The following is a 21,732-nucleotide window of genomic DNA, read 5'->3' as shown; positions in this document are numbered from 1 at the left end:
CCAGATGTCTGGTTAAAGCCCGTCTACTTGGGGCCAAGGGATTGGAGGCTACACCATTATTGCCTTGCTTTTGGTCACAAAGGCAGTGGGGATGCCCTCTCAGGAGCCAATGTCTGGGACACCCTATTGCTATGGAAACCTATACCAAAGGTGGGCAGACAGACCTGCCAAAAACATCACACAAGGATCGCTGGTTTAAATATTAAAATATATTATGTACACACTCTAACCGAAAACATAGAAACACATTGTCCATGCAAGCTGCGTGGCACCTCAGATGGGATCACATCTTCACTGCAGCTTGCTTGGATACAAGTCACATGATCAGGTACAAAACCAATTCCATAAACACCATTCAGTGCAAAATATACGTCCGGTCATAATGATTCAAGTTGTTCCTGCCCTGCACGGAGGCCACCAGGCTTCCAGGACAGGCAGGAAGCAAATTCAAGCAAAATACCAAATAGCTGGCTCCACAGGATCATGCCCAAGGCAAGCTGCCCTGCATGAGGCTTCTCAGTAGACACAGGAAGTCAGGACCAGGTGATGGTCTATGAAATGTAGTGACCCCTTAGAGACTCCAGGGCTTGGGGAATGTGTCTGGTTCACACGTGACCCATATGACACACGTGACTTCCTCCTTAATGTCTCAGAGGCTGCTCAGTCACAGTGTGGGGTGGTATGAGACCCCAGAACACAGTATGAGGTTTTGCAGGGTCCTCAGTGTTACTACCCTGTGAGGGTGGGTTAGGGTTTCCAGGAAGAGTCCTTAGTAAATGTGGAGGGGCCAGAGGTGTCAGACGTTGCTCTGGATCTGTTCTGTGGGACTGTCGGAGGCTGAGGACTGGCTGGGCAGGGAGGCTTCCAGGCCATCTGAGGACACTGAAGGGGACTTGTAGAGAAAGTAGGCTGCCATGAAGAAGAGGAAGCCCAACACCTGGGGAGACAGGAGGAGACATTGGCTCTTGCCAGCCTGGGGCTGCTGGTATAATACTGTGCCCTGTTCTTTCTGGAGCAAAGACACATCCTTCCTGCATGATTAGCCCCGCAAGAGATACCAGTACTTCAATTAAAGAATGAGAACCACCCTTGGTTAAAAGTAGGGGCCAAGGCAAGGTAGAAGGATCTGGTGCAGGCTAGACAGGGTCCCCTAAAAGACATGTACCACCCTTGTCCTTAGGAACCACAAACAACAACAACAACAACAATCTCTGTAGGACTGAGGAAAGCCCTCAAGATGAAGTCTCCTGGATTCAGGGTGGCCCTAACCCCATGGCTGCGCCTTTCTATAAGACAAGGTAGGGGGATGGTTGGGAGGCAGGGGGCGGTGGCAGAGGTGGAGGCAGACGCCAGAGGGCCATCTCACCTTGAAAGTGAGCCCTGCGATGAGCATGTACCGGCTCATGGCTTCATTCTCATACACAAAGCAGGAGCCCTGTTGACCACACTGGTCTTGCCACAGTAGACAGGCCTTGTCAATCACCCAGCCGAAGGCAATGGGCCCCGGAATACTGCCTGCCAAAGGAGAGAGTTCACTTAATACCCTAATGGGTGAAAAAAGGGTAGATCATAGGGGAAGACCCTTTCAAGGCCACTTTGTTCCTTTGTGTTCTCAGTGGCAAAAGGGGGACGTAACTTCTTTTCTGCATAACTGGCATTGGGCAGGAGCGTGAGGGCCTTTTATGTTGAGGCAAAGAAACCTACTTGTGAATGTAGAGGGGCAATGTGTCCCTCTAGTGGGCAGTTAGGGAAAAGGCCCTTCCCAGTGTGGCCCATGGCTTCATGCTTGGTATTAGGACACCTCTAGGTTCTTCATGCATGAAGACACTGCACAACTGGACATGGCATTATCACCCCCCCCCCCCGCAGTACCTAGTGTTCTTACGACGATCCACTGGATCCCCAGGGCAAAGGACCTTTGCCGATCACAGACACACCTGCAATAAAAAATGCGATGTCAGAGCCCATGGAAGCTTGGCTGTGCACCTCATACCCCATACACCAGCAAGAGTCCTGGAAAAGTTCAAGGCCACATCACCACCTCCCTAGGTGTCAAGCACCTCGTTGGGGACCAGAGACAGTCAACTCCGATGCCACTAGAACGAGGCCCGAGGGCCCAGCAGCATCTGTAGAGCGCCACCTGCTGGTGCTGCAAGAGAAAATGCGGTGAGAAAGCTTCTTACCGTAGAGTAGCAGTTAGCGCGGGAATGCTGCTGAGGAATGTAAAGATAATTACAACGAACACGAGAACCAGAAGGAGGGGCTTGCTCTGACAGGTGGAAGCGCACTTCCCTGCGGTAGCATTGCCCCAGCCAGAGGAAGCCTTCTCAAGGATACAGCTACAGCCTCGGTATACCTGGGGAGCCCAACAACAGTGCTGATCACACAAAGGCAGAGGCTTCCCGTGTCCCGGCCAGAGCGGGGGAAGTGGGCGTGGCCACACTCACCTTCTGGCCACCCAGGCCTGTCGCTGCGCCCGCAGGGCAGCCTGCGTAGCAGGGAGAGTAGTACATGATGCCATCAGAGCCACACAGGGGACTGTAGTGCTTCGGCTGGCAACAGTAGATGGCGTTGCAAGCCGCCTTCAGGTCCAGCTGTTCTTTGGGCAGGAGGCTACAGAAATGAAGCATTGGACGGTTTATTAGCAGGTATTCAGGCTTCCTGGTATGCTTCCCTGCCCATATATTACTGTGACCTGCACCCCCTTCCCAACTGTGCCAGCCCACCTCAGGAATGCAGGGTCCTCAGGTGTGGAGGCTCTACCAGGCTCACCTCCCAACGTAGCCAGTGGTCACACCTGCCATGTGCACATTGGGGCAGTGCATGAGGAAGACAAAGAAGGCCAGTAGGCTGGTCAAGGTGCAGAACAGACAGAACCTGATGATCCCAGAGCCACGGAGCTTGAACTTGTTCACCAGAAAGCCACCTAGGAGTGTGCCGCCACCTCCTGCTGGCACCACCAGGTATCCTGAGGAAGGAACTCAGTGAGGGCCAAAAAACCCCTATCCTGTCATTTCTGCAGCATTAGTGCGGACAGTGAGGAATGGGAAAACAATCCCTGCCCATGGGTGCTCAGGGATAGCTGTGGGAGTAGGGTGGGCTCTCTCAGGCTGTGCAGGGCACCTGGAAGCCCAGAGCCCAGTGAAAAGAGCATGTGGTGGGTCTACAAGGGGTGAGGGTATCAGCACAGGAAAGTGCAAAGAATGGGAGGGAGATGTCAGGTGTGGGCATCTGGGCCAGGGAAGGGTGTGACTGGGGACACTACCCAGGTAAGGCCTGCAGGGTAGACTGCATCTAATGACTTCGATCTACACTGGTCAGCGCCCTAGGCTGAGCTCAGCACTGACCAGGGCGTGGGGGCATCTCCAGCCAAAGGTGTGATCGGCAAGGCTGTGCCCTGTCCTCGGCTTAGGCAGGCCATGAGCTGTACAGTAAGGGTTCTAGAAGGTCCCTGCAAGGCCAGCCTGCCACAGAGTTCTATCAGGCAGGTAGGGGACTCAAACCCTTTCTGTAAGGAGTGGTAGGTAACGTGGCTTGCATGCAGGAGCTGGCCTTCCCTCCCCTCTTAGAACATCGTCCACTTGGAGCCTCAACCCTGAGGTAAGCACTTGCAGGAGCTCTGGCTGTCTCTGCAGAGCGCTGTAATGCTCAGGGTCTCCTTACCGAACAGGGTGGCAGCCTCAGAGGCACTCAAGCTGAACTGGGCCTCGAAGAACTTGGGACCGAATGTGGACATGCCGGCAATGAGTGTGGCTTCGGTGGCCCCCGCCAAGCAGAGCAGGATAAATGTGGGGTTTCTTAGAAGGAGCCAGATGGAGCTTGATGAAAGGGAATAGAGACCAGAAAAAGGGAGTCAGAATGGGCCAGACTCTGCATGCAAGGAACCTGCCATTCCTGAGATTGTCCACACACAAAGGGTCCTGCTTTTGACAGGTCAGTGAAGTGGTACCCACATCCCAGAGACACCAGGAGCTGGTGAGAAGCTGGGCATGGCAGGTAGCGAATTAATGGCCCTACCGTAAGCCTTTGTCACACCTGTCCACAAAGCTACTAAAACCAACTACAGAAACTACGTCATTGCTGTGGCCGGTTTCCAGTTTCAGTGTGCAGACATGGACAGATCTTGAATGGATGAAGATAGTCATCACATCTGGTGAGCACTGGGGCAAACTAGCAGAGTGTCTGAGCAAGATGGTGACCACCAAGTTCAGGGCTGGACAGGGCTAGGAAGGATGCTACTAAGAGATGGGGGTCACCCAGGAACCAGGCCATCAAAAGAATGGGGTCTCTAGGAGGTAGGACTCACCAAGGGGCTGAGATCTCTAATGGAATGGGGCTCACCAAAAGATGGACCACCAGAGGGCAGGGGCCACAAAGGGGTAAGAGGTCACCAAGATATAGGGACCTAGATGGGTATGAGTCTCTACCCTAGATGGGTAGAGAGGTACAGGTTGCCAACCACAAGCTATAGGGAGCTATGTATCTTCTGGGTTTGGAAACAGGGGCCTTCAAGTAGTCCTGAGTAGGTCTGGCTAGCTCCCTTTCTCTTGGCCTGTACTTAGGGGACAGTGGCTATCAGAATGGCAATGTGGTAATAGGATTTGTGGTCAGATACAGTCTGCTAATCCCATGGTGACTTTGGCCTGGAGTCCTAAGAATCTAAGGCTCCAGCATTGTCAGCCTGGGTTCTCTCGTGTGGTTTACTACCTCTGTCTGCCGCCCCGTCTGGAATGCTAAAGGCATCATCAGCCACACAGTGAGGAGGTGACTGACAGTAAGGCAGAGTAACCAGGGTGTGGCAGCACAGACCCTGGCCAAGACAGCACACCCATCTGAGAGGTGGGTGATTCTGAAGGCTCTACCTGCCTGCTGGCCAGGAGTCAGGCTCTAGCTTCCCTGGGGTGAGTGGGACTGTGTGCTGACTGTGGGATTGAACACGAGACATCACACAGCTCTTGGGAGCAGAGCCTAAAGAAGAATCTTCTAGGACAGCCACCACCTTAAGCCTGGAGGACATGGCGGATCATTGTCCCCTACGGTCACCTATCTCAGTCACAGGTCACACTGGGCCAGGGCGTTCCTTGAAGTCAGCTCACGGAGCAGTAGCTACACTGGCTTCTGCATACTAAAGTGTCTCCAGGAGCCTAGGAGGAGGATTGGCTTTTAGGCAGACGTGTGAACGCCACAGCTTACACGCTTGATGTGTTGAGGCTTGGTGAGCTGGTGCCTGCTCCTGCCTCCTGTGAGTGGCCACCACACATCCTTGCCCCTGTAAGACTCACTCTCTTCATCAAATCTAGACCTAGGACATGATAGTCCTGAGCATCCGCCGAGGCAGCCACACCCAGCAGCACGAGCTCTGTATGAGGAGAACGTGCGCCAAAATGCACCATGCTCTGAAGAGGAGCTGGGATTAGTCACAACCCCGCCATCAGCAGGGTCCAATGAGAGCGTGTATATTGGCAAGAACCTACCGCTTCCTAGACAACGAACTGGGGGTCATTGAGCGGTCAGAACGGCCCTAGTGAGACACTCACAGGATCTCTTCTGAGGTAGGGTACACTCAATTCTTTTAAATTTTATTTCTTGACTTAAGGGTTGAAAAGTCTTTCCAGTCAATTGCACAGCTCCATGTTCTGACAGGGAAAAGCGGGTGTGGAAAAACCCTGACCCCAACAAGGACCTACAGGCTCAGGGTGCTGGCCAATCATAGCTCCTCCCCTGCTGGTTCTGTGGATGTATCTGGCATGGGACAACCATGTACAGACTGGTCCATTCCCAAGGTATTGCCTAGACTTGCTTAGCTTCAGGCTGTGGTGGTTGAGGACAAGGGTAGCTCTGCCATGTAGAATACATTCCATGTTACCTAATCCCACTGAAGGTTGGTTGGCTGAGATCCTTCAGTTTGCACTGAGAACTGTCATAACCTTCATGATCTTAAGGAAGGAATGCGTTTGCGGGCTTGTTTGGTGCCAGCGCCCAGCTTCAGACACTAACCCTGAGCATGAACCTCTTACTGTATAATGCACAGTAAAAGGCCCAGGTTCCACAGCTGGACAGCTCATGCAATGCTATGCTGCCCCAGATGGCTTAACACTAGACAGCTCTGTTGTTGGGGTGAGGAGAAATCAACTTGAAGACAACCTCCTGGACCATGGCTGTAGGCCCTCAGCCAATTCAGTCACGCCTGGGGCTCAGCCCTCTTAGGTAGGCAGCTCCCGGCTCTCCTGGGTGGGCAGTAATGAAATACAAGCCTGTGAGACCTTGCATCTCCACCTTCACCAACCCAGCTTTATTCTGGACTCTCTGAGGGTTATCCTTCCTTCTCTGTGTTAAGGACAGACTGTGGAACTCAGCTCCACCCACAAGAGCTTTCCCAAGTTGTCAGGTAGATGCCACCATTCAGAATATCAGGACAAGATGGGGTTGCAACACATCCTAAGGGCTGCCTCACCTAGGTCTTTGGAAATTTCAGTTGTGTAAGGAAGAGACAGTAGGTAACCAGATACCCCTAGAATCTACACTGCCCCCTAAGGCCCCACTAGCTCAGAGACTGTTCCTTGATCTATAAGGATAGCAGAGCTAGGGCAGACAGACAGAAGAGGTGATGGAGTAAAGACATTAAGCACAGAAAAGGACTTTCCCAGGGCAGGACGATGGTAAGTGAGAGAGCCCAGAGCAGAAGAGGACTCTGCTCTCCTGGTTCTTGGTCCTGTGGGGGATCCAGAATCACATCTCCTTAGAGCTTCTGTTAGCAAGATAACCAAGAAAAGACAAGAGTGGTCTATATTGCCTGAGGGGCTCTCTGAGGAGGGCCTCAGGACCTGCAGGTACACAGGGAGGCACACCACTGGGAAGATGTCTGTTCTATGGGGCATCACACAGTGGTTCTGGCCTCCACCAGGGCTGTGCCTTCAGCCAGGAGCTTTTGCAGCCCATGTTTCAGAGTGCTTGGTGGGTCAAGAAGAGGGTTAAAGGGCTGTGAACGGTCTGGAGGGTGCACCGGCCCCATGTGGGACCCAAGATGCATACACACACCACACGCACATACCACACCACACATACAACACAATAACACAACCCACAACACAATATATGCACAACAGACAACACACATACACATAACACAACCCAAACACATCACAATAATACAGACAACACAGCAAATACCATAATACATACTCCATATGCAACACAATACACATACAACACAACACACAACGCCCATACAGACAACACATAACACACAACACGATATATGCCCGACACACACAACACATAGACACAACACATACACAAGAAAACACACACAACACATACCATAACACAAACACAACACATACACACAATGCAACATACATAACACAGCACACACAACTCAACACACATACAACACAACACCCACAACAACAACACACACATACTCCTTACAGGGGCAGGTCTCTGACAGTCTTGCCAAAAGCCGGATTGCTCACTGCTCCGCGGCTGTGGTCTTTCAGCTGCTGTGTTTCAGCCGCTCTCATAACGACATAGCGCTGGGAGCCTGGAGGGACAGAATCAGTAGACAGCTATGGCTTCCATATGGAAATCACCATGGAGGTTGCTCCCACTCCTGCCCCTCCCCTCCTCAGGACCTGGGAACACTGTATGCGGACGCTCATGCGGTATTACAGTTTAAATCCTGAGGGTGTGGCCAGAAAAGGTGAAGTTGTCATATGACAGAATTGCAGACATGAGAGCAGGGGCCATGTGGGCCCAGTAGGCATGGAGGAGGAGGGGTCACTTCTGGTAGAGACACAGAAGGGGACAGCAGGCTGTTGATCAGTTTGCTCTCCACATAGTGGGAAGGCTGAGATCAAAGCCTCCTCTCCTCATTAGTTGAAAGGACAGGGAAAAGGGAACAGGACAGGAAAGGGTATTTTCTGCCTCCGGGTCAGGACCTCTGTGCCAGGGCATGGAACCCACCTGGTAGCTGCCGGGGATAGCCAAGGATGGGGATGGCAATGAGAAATGCAGCAATCCCTGTTCCCAGGAACCCGATCCACCAGGCGCCAACCCACAGTGGGCTGTCAGTGGTCAGCTCCGTGCTGTTGGAAGAAGCCATGGTCCCTGGATTACTGATTAGCACTCCCAGTGTCCTTCCCAGTACCTGCGTGGATTAGCCTGCTCAATCCCCTAGGACCTCTTCACAGAGAGCAGCAGAGACTCTTGGGGCCTCGGCCCTATGTTCACTTCTTCTTCAGACTGGAGAAGAACAGCTTCTTACTCAGACCCTGAGAGAACAGCTTCCTACTCAGACCCTGACTGCCAGACACCACACCGGGAAGCTGCAACTGGGCCTCAGACAGAGAGACCTTGGGGGCAAGGCTCACTGGGGACAGGAGCTTCAAGTAGCAGCTGGTATCCCTCCCCACACCAGCTGTCATCCTCAGGGCCACAGAACTCAGGGGACAGAAGGCTCAGCTGGAGTTCACGGAGCTACTCACACAGGGACCATTAGGCGTCCGGCTGCCATCTGCACAGTAGAGGGGGGCTCTCAGATAGAACAGGAGAAGTCATGAGGTGGTAGCAACTGGCCAATGGGATTTCATACTTGGGAAGAAGAGGGTGAGGAGGGAGCAAGGGATGGGAGGAATGGGGGATGGCAGGACAAGGGTCAGGAAGAAGAATGGAGGAAGGACTTTAGGCAACAAGGCCAGGGGAGCAGAGCTTGTACGCCCTCTGTTCTGGAACAGTAGGAAGCTGCCCCAGGGTCTAGATCATGCTCCCACCACCTTGTGCAGATTAACTCGGAACCCAGAGCCCAAGGACCACAACACATCCAGACACAAAGACACGAGCCTTGACCTACCTACCTCAGGCTCTGCACAGAACACGCACCCTTGACCCCATAGTATCAACCCAGGGCTAGAGGCGGCAAGTGAGAGGGCAGAGCACTAGAAACCTCGCTGGCGCCATCTGCAGAGAGAGTCCCAAGGTGGAGTGGTGCCCCAAACCCAGCACAGCCACTGGGAAATCTCAACAAGAGCTGTCCTTCCACGGCAGGTCACAGTGGGTGGGGCAAGGCCACCTGTACACCCTTGTTGGGTGTATCCAGCCAAGGCCACCCCGCCCCCAGCTCCGTTTCCTCCCATCCCTCCCACTCCCCCTCTCCTGTTCCCACTTACAAAAATTAGTATCACGCACTAAAGATATAGATGCCTGTCTGTCACTTCAAGAGCTTTGAAGACACACAGCCAGGGCTTCAGAATCACGTGAACTTGAGTGGGGTGTGCACCCTCCTCCCATCCGTCTCTCGCCTTACTCTGGTTATGCCCTCGAAGTCGCTCACAGACCTCGAGTCTCTCTGCACACCCTCAGTCCTGTATCCAAGACTAGCCCAGGCTTTCCCTGCCCCAGCATCATGCTGTACATCAGAAATATCCTTTGGGGCCGACAGCATCCCAGGTACTGAGGCAGGTGGGTGGGAATGTCCAGTTACTCACCGTTGGCCCACTTCTGTGTAAATGTTTAGCATGGCTCCTCCGATCAGGTAGCCTGCCGCAGGTCCAAGGATGGCTGCTGTGTAGAAGATAGCTAGAAAGCAAAAAGAGTGTGTGGCCGTCACAGGCCACTCAGTGGGCCCTCCCAAGAGGTGCCTCCACCATGTTCTTGTGCCTGTAGCCCCATGGTAGACCACTTCAGGTCAGAGTACATCTGTGTAGCCTGCAACTGGGACAGACATCCAGACGCATCAACGTTTAAAATGTCCCTCGAAATGTACCTTTGGCATCGTTTGCACTCGCGTGAGAAGCAGAGATGTCATGACTCTGTTTTGCACGGTGAGGGTGGTAAAGCAGGAGGCCATTGGAGGGACAGAGTGGGGCCTGTACTGACTGCTGGGCTCCCTACTGCCCATCCTGAGGCAGGAGCCTGAGCTGAGTGGGTGTGGGATCTGAGGCCACCTGGGTAGAGCTTGCACTCAGGTGCATTGCATGTAGTTGTCTTGGAGGTCACAGGTCATGATACAGAAGCTGTGAGCTGTTCTGTGACTTTGTCTCCAAGTCAGCATTCCTGACTTCTCACTGTTTACTTCCCAACTAGCGAGACCAGGTCGAGTACACACAGGTCACACAAGGAGCCCTATCTATCCTTCCCACTTACCTTTGCACAGGACTCTTTCCAAACTACAGAGAAACTGGTTGCCAGCTAACCCTGCCTAGCCCTGCCTGAGAACTTAGGGCCCTGAGCCATGTGAGCAGGCCTCACCTAGTGTGGGGCTGTGCTGGGATCTCTGGTCTGAGCCATTATGGGGCATCTTAGGAAAGTTGACATCCACTCTCCTGTCTTTTGGTAAAAGCCCTGATAACCGGTTGTAAGTGGTAACTGAGGGTCACTTGGGTCACATGAGCAACGGAGGGATATAAGATCACCTAGCCAGGCCCCCAGAATGCACCATCTTCATTCCATGTCACCAACTGGTTCCTTCTGCCCGCCCGCCCTGACTCTTGGGCAAATCCCACTCACCGATATAGATGGGCGAGTAGCTTGACTTGACGTTCTCATCCAGGTAAGTGACACCCAGTGTGTAGAGCGGTGTGGCGCCCACACCATGCAGGAGCTGGCCCAGCATGAAGACCAGCCGGTAGCTGGACAGGCCTGAGGCACTGTCTTTACACTCCACGTGACTCTGATTAGTCAGGCATGTCCCAGTCCCCAGTCCCTCGTCCACCTCTACTTCATAGTGCCCAGCAGTGAAATGAGGCAGAGCAAACACCAGGGAGCCGATTCCCAGGACCAGTACGCCCCAGCCCAGCCAGCGCGGTTTGTGCCCATTGCCCCCAAAGTAGCTGACGAAGGTGAGGCATAGGCAGGCAGCGATGTCATAGGAGCTGGCGATGAGCCCGCTTTGGTAGCTGTGCAGATCGAAGCGACGTTCGATGGAGGTGATGACAGTATTGATGAAGCCATTCACCGTCATGCCCTGAAGGAAGGAGGCCGCACACAGGAAGAAGAGGAAGCCCTTGGGGGTGTTGAAGACCTGCAGGCACTTGGGAGTGAAGGCTTGCCAGCCACACAGTGTGCTCTGTGGCCCCGAAGACACGTACTGCACCTCACGGGCCGTCTGGCTACTCCGCTTCTCAACCTGGGGCTCAAACAGGGGTTGGCTGGAGGAGCCCAGGGTGCCGTGTGCCGAGCGCAGAGAGGCTGGGGAAGCTCTGCTGCTGGGCGGAGTGTCACACCCGCTGTCTGTGGCTGAGGACGTGCTGGTAAGGAGGTGCTTCGGGAGGGAGAGAAAATGCTTGTCCCCCATGGCATGCTGAGGCATCTCCAGCCTTGTGGGGAAGGCTTTGGCAGCACAGCAGGTGAGGTGCAGTAGAGGTGGCCGAGAGACTGTCTTGTCACTGGGTCGATCTGTGAAATGGGTTTCTTGTTAGTAAATCTTTACCTGTTCCCCAGTCTGCTGAAATCCCCACATGAACATTCAGTTCCCACTTAGTCCAGCCTTCCCTGAGCCAGAGTGGCTGCTGGGCTACTCCTCATATCTTGTTCCCCGGCCACAACCCTGCTGCCCCTGGGTCACATGCAGCCTGGTCCCAGGGACTGGATTCCAGCAGACTCTGAAGGTGTGGCCACACCTGCAGACACTGAAGACAGAGTTACTGGATAGAGCCACCAAGCTGTGAACAGAGCTAAGACATGGAGGGGCTCATGGCACCCTGAGTTCCCATGACCTACATGTCCATGGCTTTGCCTTGCCTGCCTGGGCTGTCTTCTGCTGTATGAGCAGAAGCACTGGATGGCCAGCCAGCAGTAATTCAGACCAGAACCACACGGCTGGATCCAGAATCCACACAGTACAATATAGCCATCAACATCTTCTGAAGGACCCTGTGACCCACCACCTAGCCCGCTCTCTTTTTCCACTATGTAGACCCTAGAGATTGAACTCAGAAATGGGTCTCCACCTTATTTTTTTTTTTAAGATTATATATTGTCGCTGTCTTCAGACACACCAGAAGAGGGCATTTGATCCCATTACAGACGAGTGTAAGCCACCATGTGGGTGCTTGGAATTGAACTCAGGTCCTCTGGAAGAGCAGTCAGTGCTCTTAACCACTGAGCCATCTCTCTGGCTCCCTCCACCTTAAATTTTTTTATCACAGGGTCTCTAACTAGATCTGGAGCTCACTGATGTGTCTAAGCAAGTCCTAGAGATCTTTGCTGGCCTGTTTCCCTTATTCTGAGATTGCAGTCACGTGTCCCATGAGCGTCCTCTTACATAGGTAGTGGGGATCCAGCTCGGGGCCCCAAGCCTGAGCAGCTAGGTCTTCCCTGCCTAAGTCATCTCCCCGGTCCCAAAGCAAGCACATTTAGTTCACTTTCTCAAACTGCAGTCAAACAGGACAGAGGAGAGATGAAAAGGAACAGGGCAGGGCCAGATAGAGGGGTGAGAAGGGCCATACACGTACCCCAGCCTGGGAACCCGGGGTTGAAGCAGACAGCAGACTCTTTAGGAACAGGGAGAGTCAGAAGAAGGAAAAGACTCACGGTCACCAGAGTGCTGTTTGCTTTGGGCTTCAAATACGAACTTGCCTCCTGTCCACTGTGCTCTCTCTACCCTATCTGCGGACAACTGCTAGGGACCACACAGGACGACACAGCCAGATCAGGTACACACAGGGTATAATGCAACTCAGATGGCAGTTTTGTGATCAGCACCAGACAGAAGGAAACAGAAGGATTTCTTCCCTGGAAACTGAAAGCCACCACCTAAGAATTCTAGGCATGGGTGTCCCACAGCAACGTCACCCTGATTTCACCGGAGCTAAGAACGCTGACAAATATTTGAAGCACAATCTAAAGTTAGGCTTATCTATACTCTACACTGAAATGAGCAATTTGAAATCCTACCGTAAGTATTAGTCACCTGACTTCCTGATGTTTGCTGTCTTTCCATGGTAGGGTGGCAAAGCTGATTGGGCCTGTGGCACATACCAGTAATACCAGCATGTGGGGAGACTGAGATAAGATTACAAGTTCAAGACCAACCTAAGCTGGAGATTCTGACTCAAAAAAGATGGGGCCGTAAGGCTGTAGCAATGACTCAGCAGTTAAGTCAGTAACTCCCAGAGGACCCGAGTTCTGTTTCCAGCACCTGTGTCTTACAACTACCTATAACTTCAGCTCCAGGAGATCAAATGCCATTTTCTGTCCTCTGTGGACACCCATAATAAAAGGCAGATACTCCACTCAGCCACAAAAATAAAAAAATAAATGTTTGAGAACAGGGCCAGAGTGCAGCTGGTCAAGTGTTTGCCTTGGAGGCAACAGCACCTCAGTTCCGTGCCCTGGAACACATGGCTTTTCTGTTGTTGATTTTATTTTTTAAAGTTCGATTTCATGGTTCATGCTCGCAATTCCAGCACTGAGGAGGGGGAGCCAGGCTTATTTCTGAGGCTCACCGGCTAGCCAGCTTAGTCTACTTGCCAAGTTAACAAGAGACCCTACCTCAAAAACACAAGGTGGTGCTTGTAACAGCTGAGGGTATCCTCCAACTTTCACACACATGCACAGCATGTACACTTACACACACATGAGCAGTAACACAAACATACACCTCACTATCACCACTGATAAAACAACTTCATCAACTTTTGCATCTATGCCCACACCTACAGCTGCCATTCTGGTTTCAACAGGACACTGCTGCTGAGGTGTGGCCAGATTACTAGCTTTCAAGTTTCTTCCTAGGAACTAGGTTGGTTTGGGGACCGCTGGAGTAGACCCTAGTGTTAGACTATAGGTGCATTTGTCACATGTCACCATGGGTATGTCAGTGAGGGGTTTCTGGATAAGACACCATGGAGTCTACAGGCCCCACTGTCTAGGGGGTCTGGCTGCATGGACGAGATCCAGGTCTCCCAGCTTACCGTCCTCAGGATCTTGGGACATCTCCACTTTCATAATCTCATCAGTCAGTTCCTGATAGTAAATCCCCTTAGATTTCTCCTTGGCTTCCTTCGAGGTCATTCCATTCCTTTGGCATTGATACTGCTCTGCTATAGCTGGGGCCTCTGCTAGGCACAGGCTTCAGGGACCTGCCCCAGGATACAGAAATCATTACCAGGATCCCACAGCCAGGGCACCTGAACCATCTTTAAGAGTTCCTTGGCAGCTATGTGTGGCTGCCATTCAGGAGGCAAAACACACGGACCTGGGACTTTCTTATCCACTGCTGACCAAGGGAGAGCCTTTCACAGGATAGCCAACATCCTTGTGTGTGTGACCAAAGGGGGCTGCCTAGGTCTCCTGGATACATACTCCCACTAATCCGATTTATAGGAAGGCAGGTCCATTCCTCTACTCATCTGGGCCCTGTACTCCTGACAGTATCCAGGACAGAGCCCTTTATCCCACTGGGATTCCAGCCATGTGATGACCCATCACCACAAAATGGCTGTTTCGTGTGAGGGACTACTCACTGGAGTGGGGCCTGCCTGTGTGCCAGCCCCGACTCCTGCATCTTCTTCCACTTTTCTAGCAGCTGTGTAGTAGGGAATAAAGATACTTGAGACTGGGAGAAGTTGGCACCAGACTTGGAGGAGTTTTCTCAGCCGGAGCAGGTGGGGAGCAGCAGGGTTATGGCTCTTTCACATAGCCTAAACTCTAGGGAGCCAACCTTCCCTGTTCTGTGTCTCAGGCCTCCAGGCTGGCTCCGCCCAGCAGCCCAGCAGCCCAGCAGCCCAGCAGCCCAGCAGCCCAGCAGCCCAGCAGCCCAGCAGCCCAGCAGCCCAGCAGCCCAGCAGCCCAGCAGCCCAGCAGCCCAGCCCTGTGGGATTAAGCCAAGATGATTAGCCCAGGATGATGAAGCCCTAGGGCCTCTGGCGGCTGACAACGGCCACACCTGAGCTCTGTGGGAAAGGCAGGCGTGTGCACAGGCGGGGGTGAGCTATTTTAGGATGCCACAGGTAACCAGGATTCCCTTACAAGTCCCCCGCACTGTCTTTAGGGCTGCAATTGCAGCATTTAGCTGATGGTGTCTTTTAGTTCTGGAAGAATCCAGCTGCGGCTGCCTCCTCAGAGTCTCCCAGAAAGGTCAGTGGCCAGAGGCAGCCTGCCACAGCCTAATCCGTGAGAAAAGGTCTTGGGCTTCTGCATGGCTGCACACTTCTCCCTGCCTGCTTATTCCCTTAGCCATCCATTACTGAACTCCCAGCTGGAGCAATCCCTAAGGCCTCAGCTCATACTGGAATTTGAAAGAAAGAAGTATCCTCTTCCCCACATCCCTGCTACCTGGATCTCTGCAGGATGTTCCCGGGATATCATAAAGTTCTAATGCAGGGATGTCTAGCAGAACTCTGTCCTTGTTTGGAGATGCTCTGAGGCCCAAATCCTAGGCCCTCCTCAGACCTTAGTAGCTACCAAACCACAGATTCATTTCTCTTCCCGTCTCTCTTCTCCTCCCCACTCCCAACCCTCCTCAGCTCCAGCCAGAAAAAGGATGCAAAAGCAATTGTCTGTTCAGAGCAGCATCCAGCTGCTCTGGGACCAGAAGCAAACTAAACCCACTTCTCTCCTGGCACTTATGCTGACAGACACCCCAGTCAGCAGCCACCCCAAGACCTTGGGACTCTTCTGACTCCTAATTTCTCCCAGGTATCCCCTCTAACAGACAAGAGGACTGTGGTTTCACTTCTTCAGGATCAGGCTTAGACAAGGGCACAGTGTATCAGCTAGCCACCAAAGCACCTAGTACAACTCAGTTTGGACACCTGGTAGCCATGTTCAGCGGAAAGTACAGGAAACCTGCGGCCTTGCTCAGAAGCTGCCATGGACTAATTAATAGAGAATTTGAGAGTAAGGGACACCAGGGCTGGCACCAGAAGGACATGTCCCACACAGGTCTGCTGTCTTAACCAGGAAGGTTTGCTCCCATCCTGTCTGGATCTGGGGATCTAGGACTCTGGGGATCCAGAGACTTGTAGAAGGTTCTGTCATGTACCATGCTCTGGAGGGGAATAGGAAGCCTTGCTGGTCACGGTGTATTTGAGAAGGAGAGGGTCATGTAGAGGCTGCACACAAGCCAGGTAGGTGTTCCCCACCTTGGCAAGTCACAGGCCTCTCTGACCTTCAGTTTCCCTCCTGCAGTGTCATGAAGCACAAGACTCAGCCCTCTACACAACGGGCCCACCTGCCACTAAGTCTCATGGGAAACAGACCTGCAGTACTGAGTAACCTCAACTTCTGAGACATGGCACTCTTGGACTCCGAGAAGGTCCCCCATACCTCATTTGATGTCCCTCAGCTCATCTGATAGTTGGGGACAAGAGTAGCTTGCTTTGTCCCTGCTCACTGCTGACTGTTGGTGTGATGGTTCTTGCAACAGCTCTTCTACATCCTGGGGGACAGTGAAGGATTCTGGTGATAGACAACCCTCATGATTTTCAGGGTCCTCTTAGGTTCAGAAGGAGGCAGCTCTTGCTAGATAAGAGATCTGCCTGCCATAGCCAGGCCACTGCCTCCAGGTGGCCTCTTAGGGTACAAAAATACCTTAGGGTGCAGAGTATCCTGGCCAGGGGGATCCCAAGTACAAAATTGGAGGGCCCCAAGTAGGTATGGATGGAGTGGAGAGAAAGGAGCATGCTCAGAGAGCTCTAAGTGACCTCTGTGGCTTGGGTCTGAGGGACAATGTCTGAGGCATGCCCCAAAGCTTGCAAGTTTAAAAGTTACAAGACAAAGGCAAAGACTGGACATATGAAAGGGGATTTCGAAAACACTTGAGTGGGGAGAAGAAAGGGCATATTGGAGCTCCTCAGATACCAGAGTTTTGGGTATCTCGTGCCAAGCAAAGCCCAGACAATGGCTGCAAGCCTCACCCTACCCTTGGCACCCCCCCCCCCCCTGTTTCTGAGCCACAAACAAGCAGCTTTTTAAAAGGCCAGTTGTTTGAGAAAGCACCACCCTCCTCTACAGAAATGGTCCAGAATTCTAATTCTTTCTTGTTTTTGTATTTTTTTTTTTTTTTTTTTTGGTTTTTCGAGACAGGGTTTCTCTGAGTACCCCTGGCTGTCCTGGAACTCACTCTGTAGACCAGGCTGCTGGCCTCAAACTCAGGAATCCACCTGCCCCTGCCTCCCAAGTGCTGGGACTAAAGGCGTGCGCCACCACCACCTGGCAAACTTTTTGTTTGTTTGTTTGTTTTGTTTTTGTATTCTTAAGACATGGGTATTGCTACGTAGCTCTGGCTGTCCCAGAAGTCACCATGTAGACCAGGCTGACCTTGAACTCTGAGCTCCGGCTGCCTCTACCTTGTGAGTGCAGGGATTAAAGGCTTGCATCACCACACCCAGCTGATTCTAAGTCTTTGTAATGCTAACAAGAATGAGGTCACAATAGCTATCCACCGGGAAAGAGGTGCTGGGGAAAACCAGAGAACCTCCACCTGAGAGCAGCAGGTCTGGAGGATGATCCCAGAGCAGTTGCTGCCTCTGCAGTGGCCCACAACAGGATACAACCCAGGCGTAGCATTTCCCCCATCTCCACCAGCAAGGCTTCCAGGCTCTGCTGGTCAGGCAGAACTCTGGCCACCGGACACATGGGACACAATCCCTGAGGGCCTGTCCAGTTACTCCCAGTGGCTGAGAACTGGAGTTGTGCCTCCCTGTCCCTCTTGTTCATTGAGACCACGCTAAGGTCAGACTTTCACCAGAATCCCAGAAGAAAATCTGTGGTGAGGTTCCGAGGATCAGCCCATGCTCTCTCTCAGTGACCATGAGGATCAGGAAGGAAGCACCCAGTCTCTGTGCCTCGTGGGGCATCGAGTGTATCTCAAGAGGAAGCAGGAGTGACCAAGAGCATCAGAGTCCGTACTGACCTTTCTGTCTCAAATGCTTCATTCCTGCAGAGGACCTGTTGGCTGGGAACTCGACCTGTTCCACTTTAGGAGATCACAATGGTGTGAATTCATACAACACAACAGCACCCACCTGGGAAGTAGGTTAAGTCAGGAGACTTCCGTAACAGAAAGAGGACTCACAACAGGCCCCAAATGTCGGTGAACTGAGAAAATCTGAGTGTCTGGGAACAGGGCAAAGGGTCCAAACTGCTATAAAATGGTTACTTGGAATCAGTAGCTCTCCCGCTGGGTCCATTTACAAGGTCTTTATCCTGCCTGCCCTGCCCCTCTCTTAGCCTAGTCACAAGCTGTCTTCTTGCCTGCCTGGTCCCTCGGCAGTATTGGGGAAAGTTCTGGTTGGGACTTGTTCAGCACCTGCTTTGGGGACCACACCCAATGAGCTACAATTAGATCATCCAGGAAGAATTTTTCCAGGTAGTACCTGTCGGTCTTTCCTAGTGGGCAGGCAAGGCAAGTCTTACACCTCATCACAGTACGAGGACAGCCAACAGGTACCTTTAGTCACGGGCATTGTCCTGTCCTGGTAACTGCTGATTCTCTGACCTGGCTTTCCTCTCGTGAGGAGAGAATGGCTGGCAAACGATACAAACCTCCAGTCTCCACTGTGTCATTCTAGGCAAGCCAAACATCCTGGTGCCCCAGGCTGCTCCTCTGTGCCAGGAGACTTTAAAACGCCGCCTGGGACTGCTCTTGTCTAAAGCCCTCTCCAGCCAGCACATGCCAGGCTCAGCAAACAGTTCCTGCTGTCCCCATTACCACAGCTAAGATTTATAAATAATTCTGCTAAACACCAGGTGTTCTCTCCCCTGCTGTCCACCTGCCCCAAGCTGCTTTAACAACAGCTGACTAACTAGACAGCTACCTTGGCTTACTAAACTAGAAAAACCGCTGCCCTGAAGTAGGGGTGGAGAGCTGGTTCCATCACAAATAGGCAAGTTTCAACCCCTCGGGACAGAAACACCCCACAGCCACGTGTGGGGAAGGCCAGCAATCCTCATCACGCTAAACTCAAGCCACTGCGCCTGGAGCCCCAAGCTACAGGGTGCGTCTGTGTGTCTCCATCTCATTTTTCCTACAGATGCTAACTAACGTCGTGTAGGAGGTACCCTGTCTCGGGTTCCCGGGTTTGGAGCCAAGCGTGCCAATCAGGCAGCAAGGCGGCCCGAACCCTCGTTGGCGAACACCTGCGTCCGGGGGCGCCCGAGAGCTGCTTAAAGGTACCGGGCCTCAGGGACCCGGGCATCCGCGCTCCTCGTAGGGACAAAGCCCGCCACTCATGAGTCACTTCCGTGCTCCACGTTTCCCTCGGTCTTAGCAACAGTCACCGCAGCCACTGGATCTGTCTCTGACCAGACCCGCAGAGGCTCGCACCTGCGTATACTCGCAGACCTTTAACCTGGGCCGACAGCTCTAGCGGTCCCCCCTCAGGCTCTCCTGCGCCCCAGCCCTCTCCCATCTTCCCTCTTGCTCTGGCGTAGCGGCTCTGCCTCCCTCCGCCCCCCTTCTGCAGACTCACAGTTTCCCTCATGTACAGCTGGCAGTGAGAAGGGGTGAATTCTGCATCCGGCTCCCTTGGTCCCACCCTGTCCCCGCAGAGGGGTCCGGGATGTGTCGCCAGACACAGCACCCCGAGCGCTGCTACACTTTATTCCAGTCTCCGCAAACACCTGCCGCACTCCTGACGTCAGCAGGTCGGAGTCTGGCATACCTAGGAGGCATCGCGTACGGCGCCAGACCCTGTCCCCATCCCGGTCCGAGTATCTAAAGCAGTCCAGGTCCCAGAACACTCACCTTCCCGCGAACCCGGCCGCCGCGCTGCGTCTTGCGCTCTGGCCTTCGCGCGCAGCCCACTCGCGCTTCATTCATCGCCCAAGCCGCTCCCGCAGGGTGGGGGTAGTGGCCTCACCACCGCCACCAATGGCAGCGAGGTTCGGGCGGGCCCAGGCCGGAGGTGACAGTGGCAGGGGCGGGGCAGAGCAGAGGGGCGGGGCCTGGGCGGGGCAGGGACAGTGCAGAGGGCGGGACCTAGCCGGTTCTTTGCGCGCGGTGATTTCTTTCTGCTGGGGAGCACTCTGGAGGTTGCGGGCTAGGAAAGGCGGCCCCAGGCTAGGAAGATATGGCTCTGGTCTCACTGCGTCGTAGGTGCCACCTGCTCCGGGGTTCGCGATCAAACGTGGAACCGGGGCGTTGGAGAGCGCGAGTGGCGATCTCCTCAGGCGTGGGGTACAGCTGCAGACCCGCAAAGGGAGCTCTCCACCCTCCGCCCGGGTCAACCAGTGCACGCTCCATCTGTGTGTTCACTGCAAGGAGGCTCTGGACCAAACTACGCCCGTCACCCGGGGAGCCCAGGCTTCTTGTCGTGAGATGGAAAGGGAATATACCAGTCACCTTCAGACTGAGGCGTTCTATGCTGTGCGACCTTGAACATATTTCTAAACCCCTCTGGGCCAGTTTTCGCATCTGTAAAACTAAGATAATTAGCCATATGAGTGTGATGTGTCGTGCTTGTAAGCCTGTAGCAACTCAGGAGGCTGAGGCAGAAGCAGGCTCCCAGTTTCATAGTTCTAGGCCAGCCTGGGCTACAAAAGAAACCCAGTCTCAGAAAAATCAAGCAAACAACCATTTTTTTTTTAAAATGATCCCAATACATCACTGAAGGAAGTGGAAAACAGTAGCTTGGTCTGAGTTTGGCCAAGTAACAGCCGACAGCCTCTGGCCACAGACATCATACCATTGACATCAACAGCCGATGGCAGAAACTCTCCACAGATGCCTCCCTTTTGGGTGTATTACATTTAATTGGAAAGACATGTGAGCCAGGCGTGGCGATGTTCACCGATAATCCTCCATCTGGGGCAGATGCAGGAGGATCTCTAGTGGGAGGGCCGGACTAGGCTACCTAATACAATCCTGTCTGAATTTAATAAATAAAAACAAAACCAACAACAAAACAAAAGAAACAAAATAACCTTCCCCTCCTTTCCCAGGCATCGGGAGTTTATAATCTGCACTGGGAAAGTGGAGAGAGAATCAGAGTTCGTGACCAGCTTGGGCTACAAGGCAAGACTCTTCAAAAGTAAAGTTAGCATGCGAATCCTGCAGTCAGCTCATGCGGACATGACTAGTCCCAAGGGTGCCTGGTGACAGCCCGTGTCCGTGCAGCCTCGGGAACTGAGGCAGACCTCTTCCTTTATGTGTAGAGAAGGGACTGGCTGCTGGGTTTAGTTCTTCAAGCCTAACTTGTTTATGAGCACATCTTCCCGGAGTGGGTGTGGTCGGTACCTTCTCATGTTTTGTCCTGGGAACTTCTGGGGATGACTTTAGGGTCCAGGGTTTACTTGTCAACATGTGAGTCTTTGCTCCAGGAAGCTGTGTTTCAGTTCAGCTACCCCAGGTGTTGACCTCCATATCTGAGCCTGCCTCTGGTCAGAGAAGACATCAGGGAAGAAGGCAGCCAGGCATCATGGGGATACACGGCCTTACCAGAGCAAATAGGATCTCTCTCTCTCTCTCTCTCTCTCTCTCTCTCTCTCTCTCTCTCTTCCTTCCTCCCTCTCTTCCTCCCTCTCCCTCCCTCTCTCTTTCCCTGTCCCTCCCCACCTCTCTGCCTCCCTCAGGTACAGGGACCTGACTGAGGTCTGAAGCCAGAGAGAGCAGACTGATCACATATTTGAGAAACTGTGAGTCTTCCACTTCAGGATGTGTGAGCAGAACTTGCTTGCTTCTGAAGGGGACTCATGGAAGTGCTCCAAATGTCAGGAGCAGGCTTGGACACTGTGCTTCCAAAACTTAATTTTGGGCACATCCCTGAAACCAATATTGGTACAATATTT

At 53.0% G+C, this 21,732-nt stretch overlaps 1 protein-coding gene across 9 annotated transcripts; it reads right to left on the bottom strand.

Annotated features, from left to right (window-relative positions):
- Nucleotides 1-189: 189 nt before the first annotated feature.
- Nucleotides 190-19,831, bottom strand: Slco4a1 (solute carrier organic anion transporter family member 4A1). Of its 9 annotated transcripts, none has more exons than XM_076930376.1 (14): nt 19,691-19,707; nt 17,858-17,969; nt 13,914-14,081; nt 10,507-11,394; nt 9,486-9,576; nt 7,966-8,087; nt 7,432-7,543; nt 3,664-3,818; nt 2,773-2,968; nt 2,448-2,613; nt 2,184-2,356; nt 1,873-1,937; nt 1,367-1,515; nt 190-937 (listed from the first exon to the last, which is right to left on the bottom strand). In XM_076930376.1, exons 3-14 carry the CDS (start codon nt 14,011-14,013, stop codon nt 797-799), a joined length of 2,358 nt encoding a protein of 785 aa, XP_076786491.1. In that variant the 5' UTR covers nt 14,014-14,081; nt 17,858-17,969; nt 19,691-19,707; the 3' UTR covers nt 190-796. The 9 variants fall into 9 exon arrangements, with proteins under 9 accessions (XP_076786491.1, XP_076786489.1, XP_034352462.1 ...); XM_076930374.1 differs by lacking the exon at nt 19,691-19,707 and adding an exon at nt 16,270-16,381 and having other exon boundaries at nt 17,858-19,681; XM_034496571.2 differs by lacking the exon at nt 17,858-17,969 and having other exon boundaries at nt 19,691-19,831.
- Between the last annotated feature and the right edge of the window lie 1,901 nt (nt 19,832-21,732).

The sequence above is a fragment of the Arvicanthis niloticus genome, chromosome 2 (genome assembly GCF_011762505.2).
Source record: "Arvicanthis niloticus isolate mArvNil1 chromosome 2, mArvNil1.pat.X, whole genome shotgun sequence".
NCBI classification, from domain to species: Eukaryota; Metazoa; Chordata; class Mammalia; order Rodentia; family Muridae; genus Arvicanthis; species Arvicanthis niloticus.
The sequence above is the reverse complement of the archived record's forward strand: the minus strand, read 5'-3'. Positions and strand labels throughout refer to the sequence as shown.